This window comes from Columba livia, chromosome 2 (genome assembly GCF_036013475.1).
Source record: "Columba livia isolate bColLiv1 breed racing homer chromosome 2, bColLiv1.pat.W.v2, whole genome shotgun sequence".
Lineage (NCBI taxonomy): Eukaryota > Metazoa > Chordata > Aves > Columbiformes > Columbidae > Columba > Columba livia.
Genome location: NC_088603.1, coordinates 56885009 through 56902377, shown reverse-complemented (window position 1 = coordinate 56902377; position 17369 = coordinate 56885009). Strand labels below are relative to the sequence as shown.

At 41.8% G+C, this 17369-nt stretch overlaps 1 protein-coding gene and 1 long non-coding RNA gene across 6 annotated transcripts in view; one reads left to right on the top strand and one right to left on the bottom strand.

Moving 5' to 3' along the window:
* The window catches only part of HECW1 (HECT, C2 and WW domain containing E3 ubiquitin protein ligase 1), a 272737-nt gene that overhangs the window by 17213 nt on the left and 238155 nt on the right, over positions 1 to 17369 (bottom strand). For 4 of the 5 annotated variants that reach the window (XM_021293021.2, XM_021293020.2, XM_021293024.2 and 1 more), the window contains 2 exons: positions 5762 to 5860; positions 4189 to 4318 (listed from right to left, as the gene is read on the bottom strand). In XM_021293021.2, coding sequence (XP_021148696.2) covers positions 4189 to 4318; positions 5762 to 5860 — 229 coding nt within the window. Of the gene's footprint in view, positions 1 to 4188; positions 4319 to 5761; positions 5861 to 17369 lie in introns of those variants that run through there. The other variant, XR_010470205.1, reaches the window with a different exon arrangement.
* Positions 9405 to 16124, top strand: LOC110361761 (uncharacterized). The gene is made up of 3 exons (XR_002418546.2): positions 9405 to 9571; positions 11040 to 11188; positions 13975 to 16124. It is a non-coding gene; the product is annotated as an uncharacterized LOC110361761 (long non-coding RNA).

The following is a 17369-nucleotide window of genomic DNA, read 5'->3' as shown; positions in this document are numbered from 1 at the left end:
GTAACATTATGAATTATGGAAACACTCAATGAGTCATCTAATCTGTAGCTTTGTTGAGAAACAGCAAGAACAAGTAAGGTTGGATGTAATGAGTTAGGAATTCTTAGCTGGTTCAGGTTAAACTCCCAAACGTAAATCACGGCATCAACATTATAGAAGCAATGCTGCTGTGTCCAGAGGATAAGACTCTGGCCCAGCTGCTGTGCTGTATTCTTCAAGAGTGTGTGGCATGCAGATATGTCTGTTAAAACCAATGACTAAATGTTGTCTAGATTTAAGCACAACTGTAAGTCCAGATGTTCTAAATCTCCTTCAAGATTTCCCACAAACACCTGGGCATGCTGGTGATTTCTTCAACTTGTCGTCATCCATATAGTTCCAAATAGCTGTCTAGAATTGGAAGCGGACAATCAATAACAGTGTGTCCCAATTTTTTCTTTCTTTTTCATAGAGGCATTAACCACAGCTGTGAGCTACAATTCAGAATCAGGTTTCAGAGCAGGAAGGAGACACTTCAACCAGTCTAGCCCATTCCTTTTACCTGACTGGAGCCATTGACGGGCCTTGGAGACATACAGCTTGGAGAGAGCCCTGAAAGAACACTTTCTACTAGTTAAAAGCATGAGAAAGTACTTGGGGTCACAAGCAACTGACACCTCTCTCAGTCTTACAAGTGAAATTCTCAAATTGGCATTCAGTCCCAACCAGCAAAAATGTGTGACACTTGATTTGCTATCTCTGCTATTAGAGTAGTGCTCTGGGCACCAGTATGCAAGAAGGCTAGAGCTCCTCAGTAGCACATTCTAATAAAACAGGCACCAGGAAAGAGGATTTGGCCTGAAAGGATTAAAAGCTACATACATGTCAGAGATGAGATAAGAGAGAAAAAAATTCAAGTCGTAGTGAGTGGTCCATAATAAAGTCATTGTGGAAGCAGGACAAAAGGGCTGCAACCCATCTACCACACAGCTTCTCAAGGAGCCACTATTTCTTGTTTCCCCTCCCCAACCCTTGAAATCCAGGTTCCCAAACATTAGCAGAGCTCCCACTGCGATCTACACTTGCACACGTATCCAGCAAAGCAATGTTCAGATGGCATGTAAGTGGTCAGATACTCTTGGCATGCAAGAATTTCCAACTGGGATCCATCTGTGAGCATGAAATGTGATCGTGATTTCTTCGTTAGTTTGCTGTCACCACTTAGCAAATTTCAGAAGGGGGAAAATCTCACTTTCACTTAGGACTCTTGGATTCTGACAGTCGTAATTCACAGCAAGAAACTTTTTTTCCCCATCATTATTAATAGATCTAGCAAGGTTAGTACATATGAAATAAAAGTACTAGACAACATGTGAGCTGGCAAAAAAATCTGGCTTTCAGTGTTCTTTTGCTTTCATACCACAGCATCTACAATAGATTGTGATTTTTTTCTGTTCTCTTTGGAGCCATTTCTTATCTTCCACAACAGACTCCTATGTAATTGTCTAGCTCTTTTCTTTGGGGAGAGCATAGGAAGTAATGAGTATGTGAAATGTTACCTTCAGGTGCATTAGGGCAATTCAGGCTGAGATTCTTATTCATTTTTGTAGTCTTCCAATGCAAAGACAAACTTGTCTCATCTGTCTTTGTGAATATGTCTGTATGTTTCTGTCTGTCTTTGTGTATTAGTCTTATATAGCCATACCTTCCAGGGAAACCACTGTCAATTGAATGTCATGCAAGCTCTCAGCTCAAAGCCTGTGAAAACCCTCTGCATTTAAGTCTGTGAAAAAGCAGTGCTACCTTTTCTACAGAGGCTTCTTACTTCAGTTTTTCTGTCCCATCCTTTTCATTTCATCCACCCTTGACTCTGCTCATCCTTCAGAACCTTGTACTACAAAAAATGTTTGACCAACCTGACCTCCTTCTATGACAAGGTGACCCGCTTAGTAGATGAGGGAAAGGCTGTGGATGTTGTGTACTTAGATTTCAGTAAGGCCTTTCACACCATATCCCACAGCATTCTCCTGGAGAAGCTGGCAGCTCATGGCCTGGATGAGTGTACTCTTCTCTGGGTAAAGAACTGGCTGGAGGGCCAGGCCCAAAGAGTTGCGGTGAATGGAGCCAAAACCAGTTGGCAGGTGGTCATGAGTGGTGTTCACCAGGGCTCAGTACTGGGGCCAGCTCTGTTTAATCTCTTTATCAATGATCTGAATGAGGGGACTGAGTGCAGCCTCAGTAAGTTTGCAGATGACAACAAGTTGGGTGGGAATGTTGATCTGCTGGAGGGTTCAAAGGCCATACAGAGGGATCTGGACTGGCTGGATCATTGGGCTGAGGCCAACTGTACGAGGTTTAACAAGGCCAAGTACTGGGTCCTGCACTTGGGTCACAACAAGTCCAGGCAGCGCTACAGGCTCGGGGAAGAGTGGCTGGAAAGCTGCCTGGCAGAGAGGGATCTGGGGGTGTTGACTGACAGCTGCCTGAACATGAGCCAGCAGTGTGCCCAGGTGGCCAAAAAGGCCAAGAGCATCCTGGAGTGTATCAGGAACAGTGTGGCCAGCAGGACTAGAGAGGTGATTGTGCTGCTGTACTTGGCACTGGTGAGACCCCACCTTGAATACTGTGTTCAGTTTTGGGCCCCTCACTACAGGAAAGACACTGAGGTACTAGAGAGAGTGCAGAGGAGGTGACAAAGCTGGTGAGGGGCCTGGAGCACAAGTCTCATGAGGAACGGATGAGGAAACTGGGGCTGTTTAGCCTGGAGAAAAGGAGGCTGAGGGGAGACCTTATTGCTGTCTACAACTACCTGAAAGGAGGTTGTAGCATGGAGGGGGTTGGTCTCTTCTCCCAAGTAGCAAGTGATAGGATGAGAGGAAATGGCCCCAAGTTGCATCAGGGGAGGTTTAGATTGGATATTAGGAAAAATTATTTATGGAAAGGGTTGTCAGGCATTGGAACAGGCTGCCCTGGGAAGTGGTGGAGTCACCAACCCTGGAGGTGTTTAAAAGGCATTTAGACGAGGTTCTTAGGGACATGGTTTAGTGCTAGATTTAGGTTAAGGTTGGACTTGACGATCCCGAGGGTCTCTTCAAACCAAAATGATTCTATGATTCTGTGATAATACAAGCGGACTAAAGTCAGTTTTGAAAATATCCCCTGAAGTCTTACTTGCTTTCTGTTACTTTCAGGCTTATAGTGGAGCAGTCCTTTTCCTTTCAGGGCCAGAATTCCTCCCCTCAGAAACTAGTTTAAGTCTCCCCTAGCTCAAAGAGCTACCCTAGCTCTGTGAAAACTCTTCTTGCCAACTTTATTTTCAAGACTAAGAGTCACTCTCTGTATATTCCACCTTACCTCTCTGCTCCCTTTGACACTGCTCCTTACACAAGTTAACTTCCATCCCTTGAGCTTCTGCAATACTTGGTGAGCTTAGTTCTTTAATCTCTCTAGTTTTTGGTACCTCCTTGGAGGTCCTTAGTTTTGGTTTGAATATTGCTTTGGGTTCCTTCAAGGCTTTCTGGAAACAGTTATAATATAGCACAGGTTACAACATCAGAGAGCACCAAGGCTTCAGTGCAAGCTAAAGAATCCCACAGGAGACACTTGTTCTGGTTGCCAGACTCTGCTTAAGCCAAAGCTGCACCCTATTTAAGGCTATAGTTATCCAGATCAGATAGATTAAAGCGAATTGTCTGACTACAGTAGAGCTGAGTGGTAGAGAGCATAATAAATGGACGTACACACCAAGTTGATAAGTAGGTACGAGGTAAGTTAGAATCTAACAGGGAGGTATCAGACAAAATAATTGTGAGAGTTTCCAGGTCTTATACCACCTGCTGAATATTTTTCTTCCCTCCTGACTCCCCCATCCTTTCAGTCACACCAGCTTTACGTTACATTGCTTGCATTCACTGAATGCCACATCTGTGTGAACTACACCCTGGAGAGAAGAGCTGCACTACATGTGAGAGAATTCCTCATGTTCATCAGAGTGTGGCTCAATAGGCCTGCAGGGGGGCTGGTATTTTATATTATATACCCTAAGAATAAACATCTGCATTGAAACAGGTGGCTTGAAAGAAACAGAAGGCAGGAGAAGAAAATTATATTGAAAGGCTAAAGGATCTGTTCTGACAGAAAGATGTTCATCATGCTCAATTCTGTCAGCTTCGAATTTGCTTTTCAGATGGTTCACATAGCTGTGCTCACCTGTCCAAACACCTCCTCGTTCACTGTGAAGGTGAGATCCAGGATATCTGTGATGTTATTATCCTTCATCCACTGCAAGCTCTGATGGAACTCTTCATCCAGGTACTCTAAGTCACTTAGATCACATGGCCTGATTGCGAAGCAAGAAAAAAGATGTAGCTGAATATATGACTCCATGACTACTGGCAGGCTGACTTACTTCTAAGAATGAGAACAAATTTACGCTGAAGATCCAACATGAAGCTGGTGTTTGTTTGGTTTTGTTAACATCAAAGCCTGTTACACAGATCCTCTTAAAGCAGTTCTGGAACTGCCTGCTTTGAGTGGCTGGGCTCAAGGCCAAATCTGTTGGCTGCCTGCACTATTTGCTGTCAGAAAGAATCCCTGGGGCTCGATTTTATGTGGCTCTTCAGGATGCCCAGCACTTCAGAGCAATTCCTTACCTTCATTCCGGATGGGCCCTGCCATGTTGTGCCGGGCTGCTTCCATGTATCTGTCATCCTCGAGGTGAGTGCACAAGACTGACATAAGGCAGACCAGGCAGCCTAAATTTCTGTTAATAAGGACTTGGCCTGGTTTGCTGAAAGGGCAGGTGGATGTTGCAAGCAGCCTGGTTTCAAATCCCCTAAGGGGGCAATAAGGATGCAGGGAGCACTCTAGTTTTCAGGCTGTTTCCAGACTAGGTCAGATATGATATAGATTTGACTGTTGGGACCCGAGCAGTATTCATTGTTAAAAAAAAATAAAATTAAATACAGTTAAAGAACTAAAAGAACTGTTAAGACAAATATCTTTGCTGATTTGAAATCAGCTTAAATAATGGACTATTTTAGCTAAGCTTTATTCTACTCTCCATCCTTTAATTGCAGTCCTCGCTTACTACTTATGGTTTTTCTTATTGCTACAAATTTTATGTACCTTGTCTTATTGCAATCTATTAATTAAAGAGGAACAGACTGTCAGTTAAAGTTAACCTTATAAACCTGAGATTGAAAGTAATATATTACTGGTAGCTTCTGCTTACTAGTGTGAAACACAGTAGAAGACAAACACAAAACATTCACTGGTTATGTCTACATTAGCATTCCTAATTAACCTGAGTTGTGTTTAGAATGAAAACGTGCTCAATCAGTGAGGCATAAGAAATTATGTATTTTTCTTAATGTGACCCCGCTCTTTTTCTTGTTGTTGCTTTGTTCTGTTCCATCAAAGATGCTTTGCAGTCTTCCATATATCATTTTAATTGCTTTGATAACTTTTCATCATTAGTAAACTCTGGAATTACAGGTCAGTAATTCCAGGTCAGTAATTACAGGTCAGTACTTCTAAAGGTGTGTTCCTAAATGTCATACTTACTATGCATTTTTTTCAACACAGTCAGTATTTATGTTCTTAGAGAAAGTAAAGAAAAATTAAAATGTTTGTTTTCTATCACAGACCAATGAACCAACAGTGGAAAGGACTTGAAGGTCAGAGTGCTCAAAACAACTCCAGGAAGGTCTTTGTCTCTGTAGGACTCACTGCAGGATCACAGTTTTGCATGGTTTCTGGAAGGCTGAATGCTTTTACTTACAGCCTTAGTAGTGCTTTGTAGAATGGCCTTGTGAAGAAAGCATCAAGAAGGTACTGATGAATGAGAGCAAGGCCCAGAATACGACCGCTGAACCTGAACCTGGGATAGAAAAAGGCAGAGTAAATGAAGTATAACTCAAGACATTCAGCATAGAAACCTACACAGGTAGCAACTGTTCTTTGTTTCTGATTTGGTTTCTTATAGTTATTCATTTTTTCCTGAGCAGATACCCAAGACCACCCCTTGCCCCTCTGATCAATAACGGATCTCTTAGTGATCCATCTCCTACACTACCCACACTTGCTGCTGGCATGTTATATGCTCTCCTGTGCCAAACCAATAAACACTCTGAAGATTCACCTTCTGTGATCTTTAGTTGAATGTTCTGATAGAGACTGTCTCCATCAAACGCAATATTTAGCCAGTGAAATACTGTAATACTTCACCTCAGCAAAGAACATACTATAAAAAAAGCTGCAAAGGACATTCGGTAAGTCAGTATATGCAGTTTCTGACTGGTTACAACTCTTTCCAAGGTGGGCCTTTAAAGTATTTCAAAGGGTAGAGAGTTGACTTCATGGGGGGAACTAAAGTGCAAATACAATAAATTAACTGTTGTGACCAAGGACACATATTCAAATCAGTATCTAAAGCTCAGGCAAGATGTTCCCAGACCACTTTCTTAATGCTGATGCTCAGCTGTCTTCAGTATTTTCATGCTCTTGTGTTTGTTTCTGTTTTCTAAGAACAACGATCCCTAGTCCTGCTCCAAGTACACCCAAATAGCGCCCTGCCCATCGCAAGCTATGACCTGTGATGATAAGCTAGTTAAATTTTCCTTTCTTCGATTTCTTCTATGACTCATTAGATGTTCTTCCATCAGATCTGGTTTAAAAGCAGTAATCTCAGACAGAAAAACACAGAACTAGTGTGAGTCCAGGTGAGTTTGTTTTTTGTAAAATCAAACCTCATCAGCCATTCAAAACTTTATTTGTGAAATAGGAAATGAAAAAAAATCCAACATCCCAAATATAAGTTCTCCAAACCTGAGCTGACTGACATCAAAGTCTTATTGCACAAAAGATGAGAAACAGATCGAAAGGCCAAGAAACCATCCCTTCCACTACAGGAACCAGTGCGAAGGTCCCTCCCTCAGATGAATGAAAAATGAGTCTTATTGTAATAAAAGCGGTGCTGGATACCCGTTCAGTCAATTTTATGCTCATGAGACAGAACAACAAGTGCTTAGTATGTCAAATGGGACACAGAATAGCATGCTGTGGGCCCAATTAGCATTTGCATCACCACAGGAGCTGCCTCCGGGTCCCCTGCATCCAAGAAAGGTGCTTATGATATGCAGCTGACCGCTAACAGAAGAGTGATTATATAACCCCCTTACAGCTGTTTCCACAGCAGCAACAAAAGGCAGCTGTTGGGCCTAGTTAGGACCTGCTTCACTTCATTTGTGCTGTGGTGCAATGTTTCCAGCAAAAAGTAATGAAAAGAGAGGGAGCTGACACAATGAAAGTACAGTGGAAGCCAGACAGCTCAAATCCCAGAAATGCTGAGCCTGTAATCCATCAGTTTTATAGCACCTTCAGGATCTATAATCAAGTCCATTTGTGCTAAATAACGCATGTCGGCTTTTTTGGTTTTGTTCTTCACCATCCCCCCTCCATCCATCCCTGTACATTTTGAAAGCAAATGCTGAATGAAAATACTATTAATATAAGCACTGGGTGTTCCGCAACACAACGCTCATCCCATGGCTACTTGAGTGTGCAGGCTGGGTAGGCAGGAGCCATTTGGAATAAAGTAAAACCGGAAGTGAATTCCCAAGAAAAGTGTCAGGGATTTGGGAACGCTGTTTCTGCTAAGAAATTGCTTGAATGTGCAAACAGTGTCAGTTTTCTCCTTGCTGCTTGTATCACTTCTGTACCTCTATGTGGCTTTGAGGGCATTCAGGCAAAGCTGACACCAAAGGGTAACGTGCCTAGACCGAGGTGTTTACAATCATGAGCATATGTTACAGTAGCCGTTAATGGCACGTTTAATTTGAATTAGTGCCTCATGGCAGAACCGTATCCATCCAAAAGCCATGGGCAGTGTTTGAGGGTGAAAAGACTTAATCTGGTGGGTCAGCATAGAGAAAATGTGGGTAGAGCAACTCTAGGTTGTGTGATCCATCGGTCTGGCCTGGCACTTGCAGCCCTCTGGGACACATCAGGTCTTGCTCAAGCTGGGGGCCCGATTGTGGCTTCACAGTCCCTGCCCTTTCAGTGGTACTGTGTAGGAAAAGAAAGCTCAGTACTAACTGGTCTGGATAAAGAGATGAAATAATTAACAAGATATTGCCGCTCTGAGTGCCTGTGAATATCATGGATAAAAAAGCTATGTTGCCGACTGTATTTCTTGGCAGCTCCGTACCACCCCAGCAGACACACTGCTTCATGGCCAAAGCGTGTGAGCTCTCCAGCTCACAAACCCTTCTTCCCCTGCACAAAGCTTTGGTATCTCTGCAGAGACTTGCTTTATCTGACTCTCCGATCTGAAGAGTGGTGTAACAGAAGGTCCTCTGGCCCCTTGTCATTTCTGGACAGAGCGTGGGACCAAGTGCAGCGCTACTCTGGTCCAGCAGTGCGCTGAGAACCATGGTGAGTCAGTGGATGCCTTCCACAAGGGAGGTGTTTGCTACTGTCCTCAAAGGATGACTATACAGTCTGTGTGTGTGTCCATACAGTCCATCAAGCTGCCACCATAATCAGCCAAGCATAACAGTCCCACTTGAAATATATCAAAACTTACAAAAATGCAAGAAGAAACAAATTGGCCTCCTTACAAAAGCCAGTTAAAACAAAGCCAGACTTTTGTGTTCATTTCTTCCTGGAGGATTTAAAGCATGGGTGAGATTTAGAGATAGGTGAGATAGTCCCTTCATAAAAAAACCCCACAAGTTCTCTTGACAGAATAAGCAGCACAAAGGTAAATCCTGTCTGGAGGGCACATACCTTCCTTAAGCTTGACTTACATTTATCTTTCTAAGGAAGCGTAAAATGCTTGCTTGATTTCTTTCTCGCAGGAAGGAGAGCTTGGCAGAGTTGGGGAATGTCAGGTTTTGCTCTGGCCTTTTCTTTCAACACCCTTCCCTTTCAGAGACAATGATTGAGTCTGAGTAATACGCTCCAGCATAGAGGCCAAACACGGGAGGGAATTAATGAACAGGAAATGGTGGAACAAGAGACAGAATTAACGAGCAGGAGAGGTGCTCTGGTTTGCCTGCCTATTGACACTGTTTGTCCACTCAATAAGAATATTGTGTGCACCTGCTTTCTGGCTTTTAACTACACTACTCAAACCATTTGCAGAAGTTTCCACACTACCCAGCTAACTTCCTTTCCTTCTGGAGGCTGCAGGTGCCCCTGAAACAGCCTGTTTTCACAACAGCCTGTTGCAAAATAACAGGCTTGTTCTCCTCAGCGGGACTCTCTGCATACTTACTGCATGTCAGTGTACACAGGGAGAGACAAATCCATATGCCGTAGCAGCAACTAAGCAATATATTTTCTTCCAATTGCAGGTGAGTCACAGGAAATTTAATTTACTCTGGTCCTTATCATATAGCAGTGGAGTAAGGCAGGACACATAATGGCCTTTTGTCAGAGGGCTCTCTGAACCGGCTGAATGAACGCAGATCTGCTTTACATGACAGTCCTTCCTGGGATTCGGATGGAGAATGATGTACCTTGACAAAATTGTAATCTATGTGTACAGCGGAAGAATGTTTTTTATCATTCTACAGGGGATGCTTTGGTAAGTATGCCTTGTAGGCTAAATCGGCTAAGATATGAGAAACTTTAAATCCTAAATAGAGGAAGCACCTGATGGGATTAAAAAGACTGAAAATCTTGCCAACCTTATTTCACTCAAACACATCAGCTGGGTTTAAGCCTGCCCTTCTTGATGCAGTAGCTTGTGAAAAAATATTCAAAGGGCTCAAGAGAGATGAATATAATATGGTTCACATCAAATTTGAAAATGTAATTTTCCTTTCACAAGACTACTGAAAACTTGCTTTCATCTGTAAGATAAATCTACACATTCTGTTGCACCAGTTTTAAAGCTTTTGAATGTTTAATCGTGCAGATGAACTTTTGGCCACCTGAAAGACACGCTGAACAAATGAGGCTGCTCTGTGGTACAGGATTTCTGCCCTTGGCAGCTCTTCTAAGGGAGAATGCCATTTGGCAGGTGGATGCAGCTGGAGAGCCTATTAGTCCTTCCACAGTGGCAGAGATTGGACCTAATCCCAACTATTACTAGATACCAGAGAATCTAAAAAGGGGAAAGTATTTAGAAGGGCCCAGTTGTGGGAAAGGCTTCACTCTGACCATCGTATTAGACATCATTATGCATCTTATTAGATAACAGAGAATTCAGTCATGAAACCCAAATTTGTAGGAAACCAGGCATCATGGGTTTCAGAGGTTGTGGTAAAGCTTATTTTAAAGGGTAGTTAAAACCTCCATTGTTATAAAGACAATCGTGAGCATCCTGAAAGCCAGAAACTATTGATTAAAGGAACTAAAAATCCATTCTTACAGCCTAAAATATTGCGATTCACAATCCTGTGATTTGGAGGGTGGGATGACACGCAAAGGAAAATGTACTGATTCCTGATTTCTGAATTTTGGTGGAATCGCTAGCACTAGCATTATTAAAATGAAGAACAATTATTTTTTTAAATGCAAGAAAGTTCTAAGAATGTGTATTTTGCAAAAAAGGTGACCAGATGGCTACAGAAACTCTGCCTGGCTTCATAAACTATGAATTTTAATCAGAACTGGCAGTGTGTCAGGCATATGTACCAGAGGTGCGTGTCCATACATTAATAGCATACATCCTTGTGTTGGCTCAGTTCAGGACATGATCAACATGTCCTGTAATAAGCTACATCTACAGAGCAACAACCTAGCAATAGATCAGATCATCTTTGCAAACCCTTGGCAGCAGATCAAATCCACACCTCTATCAGCCTTCATTAACAAAAGCCTTTCTTTAGTTTGCTGTGCTTATTTAACCTCACCTCACATAGATGACGGAACATTTGAATGGATTAGTGTGATGACATGAAGCGATCTATTGTCAGAAAGGGTAGCCACGCAGGCTGGGATAGCTAACGCCATTCTGTTTATCCGACTTGCATCTGCAACCTTTGCAGACCGCCTCTTTGCTACCATGTTATTTGGTGTTGTGGTAAATTTGCTCCGCATATCTGCAGGCTCAGAGGTGGACGCTGCAGCATTCCAGCACGATGCCTCTTCAGTTCAGGAATCTGATGAGCTCATGTGTCATTAATATGAAAGGAATGGCTCTTACAAAGGCCAGGAGACAAAAGTACGTGAAGTCTCAGCACATTAAAGAGAAAAGGTAAAATGATTTCTAAATTAGTCGTGGAGGAGAATTCCAGTATGAGGAGTAATAAGATTATTGTTAGCTTGTTTTCTTTTCTTTTCTCATATCCATCTCTAATATGAAAAACTCTCAGAGAGATAAAGATATAATGGTGTTTCACTTACACATGGTATTCTCCAATGTTGCGCTGAGAACTTATCCCACCTCTAACTACACCAGCATCCCACCTGAGAACTTACTCCAGATCCCCACACACTTCTTCTAAAGGAATAGTAATGAACCACCTGACCAAGCTTTGTTGTTTTCATTTGAATCTCCTTTGAGTAACGTTCTAAATACTGAAATTAATCGTATCTCATTTATAGTCAAAATTAATTCCAGGTTCTCAGAGAGTTACTGAGTTTTTAAGGGTAATTTTCATACTTCCTCACTATGAAACCATAGAAAATTCTGTCAGATAAGCTTCATTTTCAGTCTGTTTTCCAAATCAGAATCGAAAGGAAAAACTTAGGAGTGCTGAGAGGGAGCAACTTTTTGTTCAGATTTCCAGCCTGGAAACTGGTGGATGTTAAATAGTTATACACTACAGGGATTTATCCCCACAGCCCCTGCAAATGTTATTGGGACTTAACAGAGGATATATTCTACTCAGAGCCAAGGCATATCATTCAGGCAGCAAAAGATGAAGAAGCATATTCCACCAGCCCCTCTTTGATAATACTCTGTCTGCTTACATATCTGTAAAAGTTATGATATTTAACTATATTTTAAAGGAAATTTGTAACACTCATTTAAAGAAAGCACTGGCCTTTCTTAAGTAGCCCCACTTGTAAAGTGCATGGAAAGTATAACAGCTCAGCAGGCCTGCTTGCAGATTGTCATAAAATGTAAAGAGGGTGTTCAGAGATGTGTGAAATATATGCACATCACCCAAGAACTGAAATTAAACAAGATTAAAAAAACAAAAAAGGATGAAAACTGATTTTCGGAGAGAAAAGCAACCTGGTACAAATAAACTTCTACTAAGCTTCAAATCCTGAACTGGCAATTTTCTTCAGGGGAAGTTCTACAGCAGTAAGCCTTCTCCTGCCAGCCTTCCTTTAGATATTTTTACTCTTGCTGGGCACCTGAGTTTCATTTGATGAACATGTTTGTGTGAGTCAACCTCTCAGCTAATTGCTAAATGGTGTATAAATTTCCTGCTGCAAAAGGCCAGGGCAATACTGACACTCCACCAAGTGCTTGTCCTGTTTGTATTTTCTGGATCTATCTGCAAATGGAACACAACTCTCAGTACTAAAGAGCAACCACATGAAAAAGAGCTATTGCTTACACATGATGGAAACATGAACTGTCCACGTCCTTCTAAATCTCTGGAGCTCATGTACCTTGAATTAGCAACTAAGCCCCAAACCATTCCTGAAGCCTGATTTACCAGTAAGTGAAAAACAATGAGATAATGAAAACCTTATTGCTTCTTTATTTAACATAATCAAATCCTTCAAGTTTTTTCCTTCTCCCTAACCTAGCTATGTTGCATTTTCACTCAAAATGTCTTTTCATCTTCCTTATACCCTGGCTATACTCACCACAAAAGAAGTGTCAGGAAACGTTAAAAGACTAATTGTGCCACAGAGAAAAAACATAGGTAACGGAAATGTAGGTAAGGGAAGTTCACATCATCTCCTCAGGTTTCTCTAAACACAATCTATCTAATAGTTACTTTCAGGAGGACTCCTTAGTTTAACCATCCAGCGGCTCCAGGTAAATGCTCACAGAGCAACAGTTACAGCTGCATTTTCACAGCGCTGCATCCAAGTTAACCATGCTGAGGTAGCTGTGTTGGCTCCTTGCACATCAGCTGAATTGTGTCAGAATTATTTACTGCAGACACAGAACTGAGAAAATCCAGCTCTGGGACTTCCACTGTGTGGAGTCACCACAGGCAGGCCAGCCTCCTTGTCCTGGGTTGTCAGCACCAGAGACTCCAGGCATGGGAAATGGAGATTTGACTTCCAGTTCTGTCTTTAAACTATTAAGTAGACTAATAAAGTAGATGGTGTCTCTATAAAAAGAAATCTGTGCTATGTGTCATTTCACCAATAACAAGTTCCCTGGCAGCACAAACATGACCAACCTTCCTCAGAAACTGTGCTGCTGGCAGGGTTTAGCTTCTCTTGCTGGTACAATGGATTAAACGCACCGGTCTGTAAGGCTGTTGGCAAAATCTCCTCCAGTTCCACCCAGTAATTACAGAGGAGATGCAGACTGAGGTATGAACTGCTGGCTAGAAGATTACAAACATCTACGATTTTGTGATTCCCAGATCCTAGACTGTATTTTTGACTAGCAAATATCAAAGCAGTTTACTGAGAAGATCAGTGCCAATACTTCCATTTGACAAATGAGAAAACTTAAGTCCAGAAGCAAAATGACTTATCTAATGTTATCCAGAAAACAAGCAGTAGAGACAGCAATGGAATCATAGTCCTCTGAGCTCCAGCTCCATTTCAGTTGTGTAGTCTATTCCACATTTTTTACTTTATTCTACAAAACAGTATGTAATTTTGTGAATCAGCACTAGCTTATGATCTGCTCCTTATAGATCAACTCAGCCTGATGCTTTTTTATTGTCTGGGTTTTTTTTAATTTTTTTTTTTTTTTTTTTTAAAGCCAGCAAAAGAGTATTTTTAACAAGAGATTTTGATTTTTCAGTCAAAAGCTGGGGATGGGGGGCACTTTGTAAACCTATGAATTGGTAACATTTTGTACATTGCATGATTTATGTTTGCTTTCCATAGCTTTGCCATGTGTTGAAACAAATTAGTGGAGCTACAGGGGAAAACCCACAGATTGAGTCATCTGCCAGACAAGAAGGCCATAAAAGCACAAGCCAAATGACTGCACATTTTCCTTCAATGGCTAACTATGAACACTGAAGCCACAATAACTGACTTATTCTCTACTCAAAAAAGTCACATCCTTTCCAGCCTGTTTGGGGTATTTAATCACGAGAGAGGCTGCTCTTCAGAAACTCAGTGGCAAGCACCCAGGAATGTTTACGCCGTGTGCTGGAGCACGATGGAGATTCCCTTGAGCTCGCTGCAAACAGGGAGCCTGCAGTGCGGAGCCATGGGGACCCACCACCTCCAGTCTGGACGCCGTACACATGGGTTTGCACTGTGCTGCCATTCAGCTCACGACCCCTGCCTCTTGAAATGAAGCTTCTTGACCAAGTAAACTCAGAAATCTGTGCGCTAAAATTCACACATGCTATTAATTGTTTCAAAGTCTGTTTTAGGTCTGGTTTCGCAAACCATTGAACACCTCCACCTTGTACTAAAACCGCTGCAAACTGACAGCTCCCATCTTCTCCTGGGAACACGCAGAATGCAGCAGACCTCGACCTTTGTTTTGCTGTTCCTAAGTCCACAAAACTTATTTACTTTTCCTTTATGAATCTTTCAAACAAAGTTAAATGATTACAGTTTCTAGTTCGTCTTTTCCAGAATGCAAGTCATAAGTCACAATGTAAAATCAATCAAAATGTTCCTTCAATCAGACATAAAATGCCAAATTTACAGTTCTGTACTCCTGTTATTAAATGCATTCTTTTTCACAGAGGATGGAAAGGTCAGGATTTTTCTCATTCTCCATAATTTTATTGCGATTTTGAAAAATATTCCTGTCCCAAGTTGAGGCAAACTGACAAACTTGGCATTGCCTTTCTCCCTTTAAATACATTCAGAACAATTTAAATCTTTAATCTTCCCTTTTACTGCATTTAAATGTAACACTAGGGTAACATACTGAAATGAAGAATAATTTTCCACGGACAAATGAAACTTCTAACTTTCAAAATATCCCAGGGAGAGACCTACACAAAGAGAAATGCCTTTTCTACTCAAAAATACCCAAAATGAATGTGGGTGATTTACTGAAAACAATTCTGCTCTGCAAGCAGTCTTTCTTTTGATGCATGAATTATGTTTACAAATTAAAAAAAAGGTTAGCTTGGGAATTTGTGCACCTGCTCTGACTTTTCTTTACCTCACCAAAGTCTGAGGAAAATAAGGAGGGGCAAAGACGGCTGAGCAATACTTCACAGTGACAGCTCAGCCTCGCCATTCCAGTGTGGCTGGAACAAGAGATACGAGGACATTCATCACTCCCTGGGAGTTTTTCATCACTACAAATAAACACACAATCACTGCCCACCCTGGTGCTTCCCTGCAGCCCCACGTGCTCTGAGTCAGCGTGGATTTTACCCTTCTCTCCTCTATCACGTGCAAGGTGGAGACGCACTACAGAGATTCTTCATGTGGAGTCTCCCGTCTCTGGGCAAATTTAATCCGCAAAGTTGCAAAAGACTAAATGGCCTTAAGCAAGGGGAAAAAAATATAAAGATGACTTCTGTAAAAAAACCAACAAAATAGAACACCTGCCTTTCCCTCAAACCAAACTAATTATGGCAGCAGTGCTAGGCAAGATGAGATTCAGAGAAGGGAAAATGAAGCAAGAAGAGACATCTTTACTTTCAACCTGTGTTATATCGCCATTCAAGTCTTCAAAAGAACGTGAAAAAATCCCCCATTAAGAGACAAAGTCAAGAATAACATAAATATAAAGCAGAACCTTTTTTTAAAAACTGGTTGCTGTAGAAGCTTGGGGAGAATGTGGGTTTTTTTTTTTCCTCCTTCACTTTGGTTTGCCTTTAATCTTCCAATTTCTCCTGACCCTTAATAAATAATTAACCAGCTGTTGAGGCAGGCCGTATGTGATGTAGTCATACATCAAACTTAATAGGAAAATCAAAGTTTACTTAAGTACAGAAGGCACTGAGAGAGATCACAGCGTAGCAGCAAGAAGGCATTTCAGTAACTTACTCTTTTCACATATTGAAAAGGTCTTATAAAATGATGTCAGCTGCATATTTATTTTAATATCATTCTTGTCCAGAAGATTTACAATAGTGCTTGAAAATTTCTCATGCAAACATAATTTATTTATAGTAAGATATTGCTAGTAATTAAAATTTATAGTGTAATGTAACATTAAAAGCCTTGGTGTTCTATGGTGCCTTTCATCTGAGAATTTCAAAGCAGTTCAGAGCATTAGTATACATCAAATGGATTTCAAGTTGATTACATACTAGGAAATCTCCTCAGTTGGAAACTGAGGCAAAGAGGTAATGATCTAAATTTCAAAACCAACTGGATGTATCTGGATGCCCCCTCTGGGGTGCTACATCAGCTTGGAGTTTCAAGAGGATGACTTTTTGGAGTTTAGCTCAAACAGGCCCCTTGAAGATGGCAGCAAGATTGGTCTTCTAAATTAATTCCTCCCCCAAACACAGACCTACATAACTGGCTTCTTTGAGCCCAAAACCAAACTCAGTGTTTCTGACTCCCTTGATAAAACAGGTATTGGGCCATATGTAAGTTGTCTGCCACAAGAGTTGAAGCATTAAAGAGATAAATGAATCATTTGGGCCACATATTCCCCAGAGCTACTTTCGGTCAGTGGAGAGGGGTAGTGGCTGTTTGCAGACCTCCTGCATAGAAGCTGTGAATTTTTTTCTCCACTGTTTCTATAACGAGCCACAGAATGTGTCTAAATCCAACCTATGAGCTGGTCAGCATCTGAATACAACCCACTAGGTCATGAAGCCATTTGCCACTTTCTTTAAAAAGACTTCAATTGAAATAAGTTCTCCATGAAGCAGGACTAACGGAGCTTTGTTTCCTATCGATCTGCCTCTGATGGCCCTACGTTACCACACAGCAATGGCTTCAGTTCCTCCTGCACATCTCTGCTAGTGCTTCCCACACTCTGGCATATCGACAGGTTCTCCCTTCTGCCTCCCCTAAGCTTCCACAGCTCCCCCTCACATCCTTGGGCTACCGAGGAAGATGATGCAGCTGCTTCACAGCCTGTGCCTGTGATGGACCTGTCAGCTCGCTCGTGATAACTGGCCAGTCAAGAGGCCAAACACAACAGGTAACTGTTGAGCTCACCAGCCTGCCTTCACCGTGGCACTCTTCTGCATCTCTGTTCTTCACACAGCCACAAGTTTCGCAAAGCTTTTAGGAAATTAGTATCTGTGAGATGTCTACCTTCCTGTCAAATAGGTCTCAAACTGATCAGGAAACCAGCTGATGGACAGGCAGGGCAATTGCACAAGGCACAACTCCTA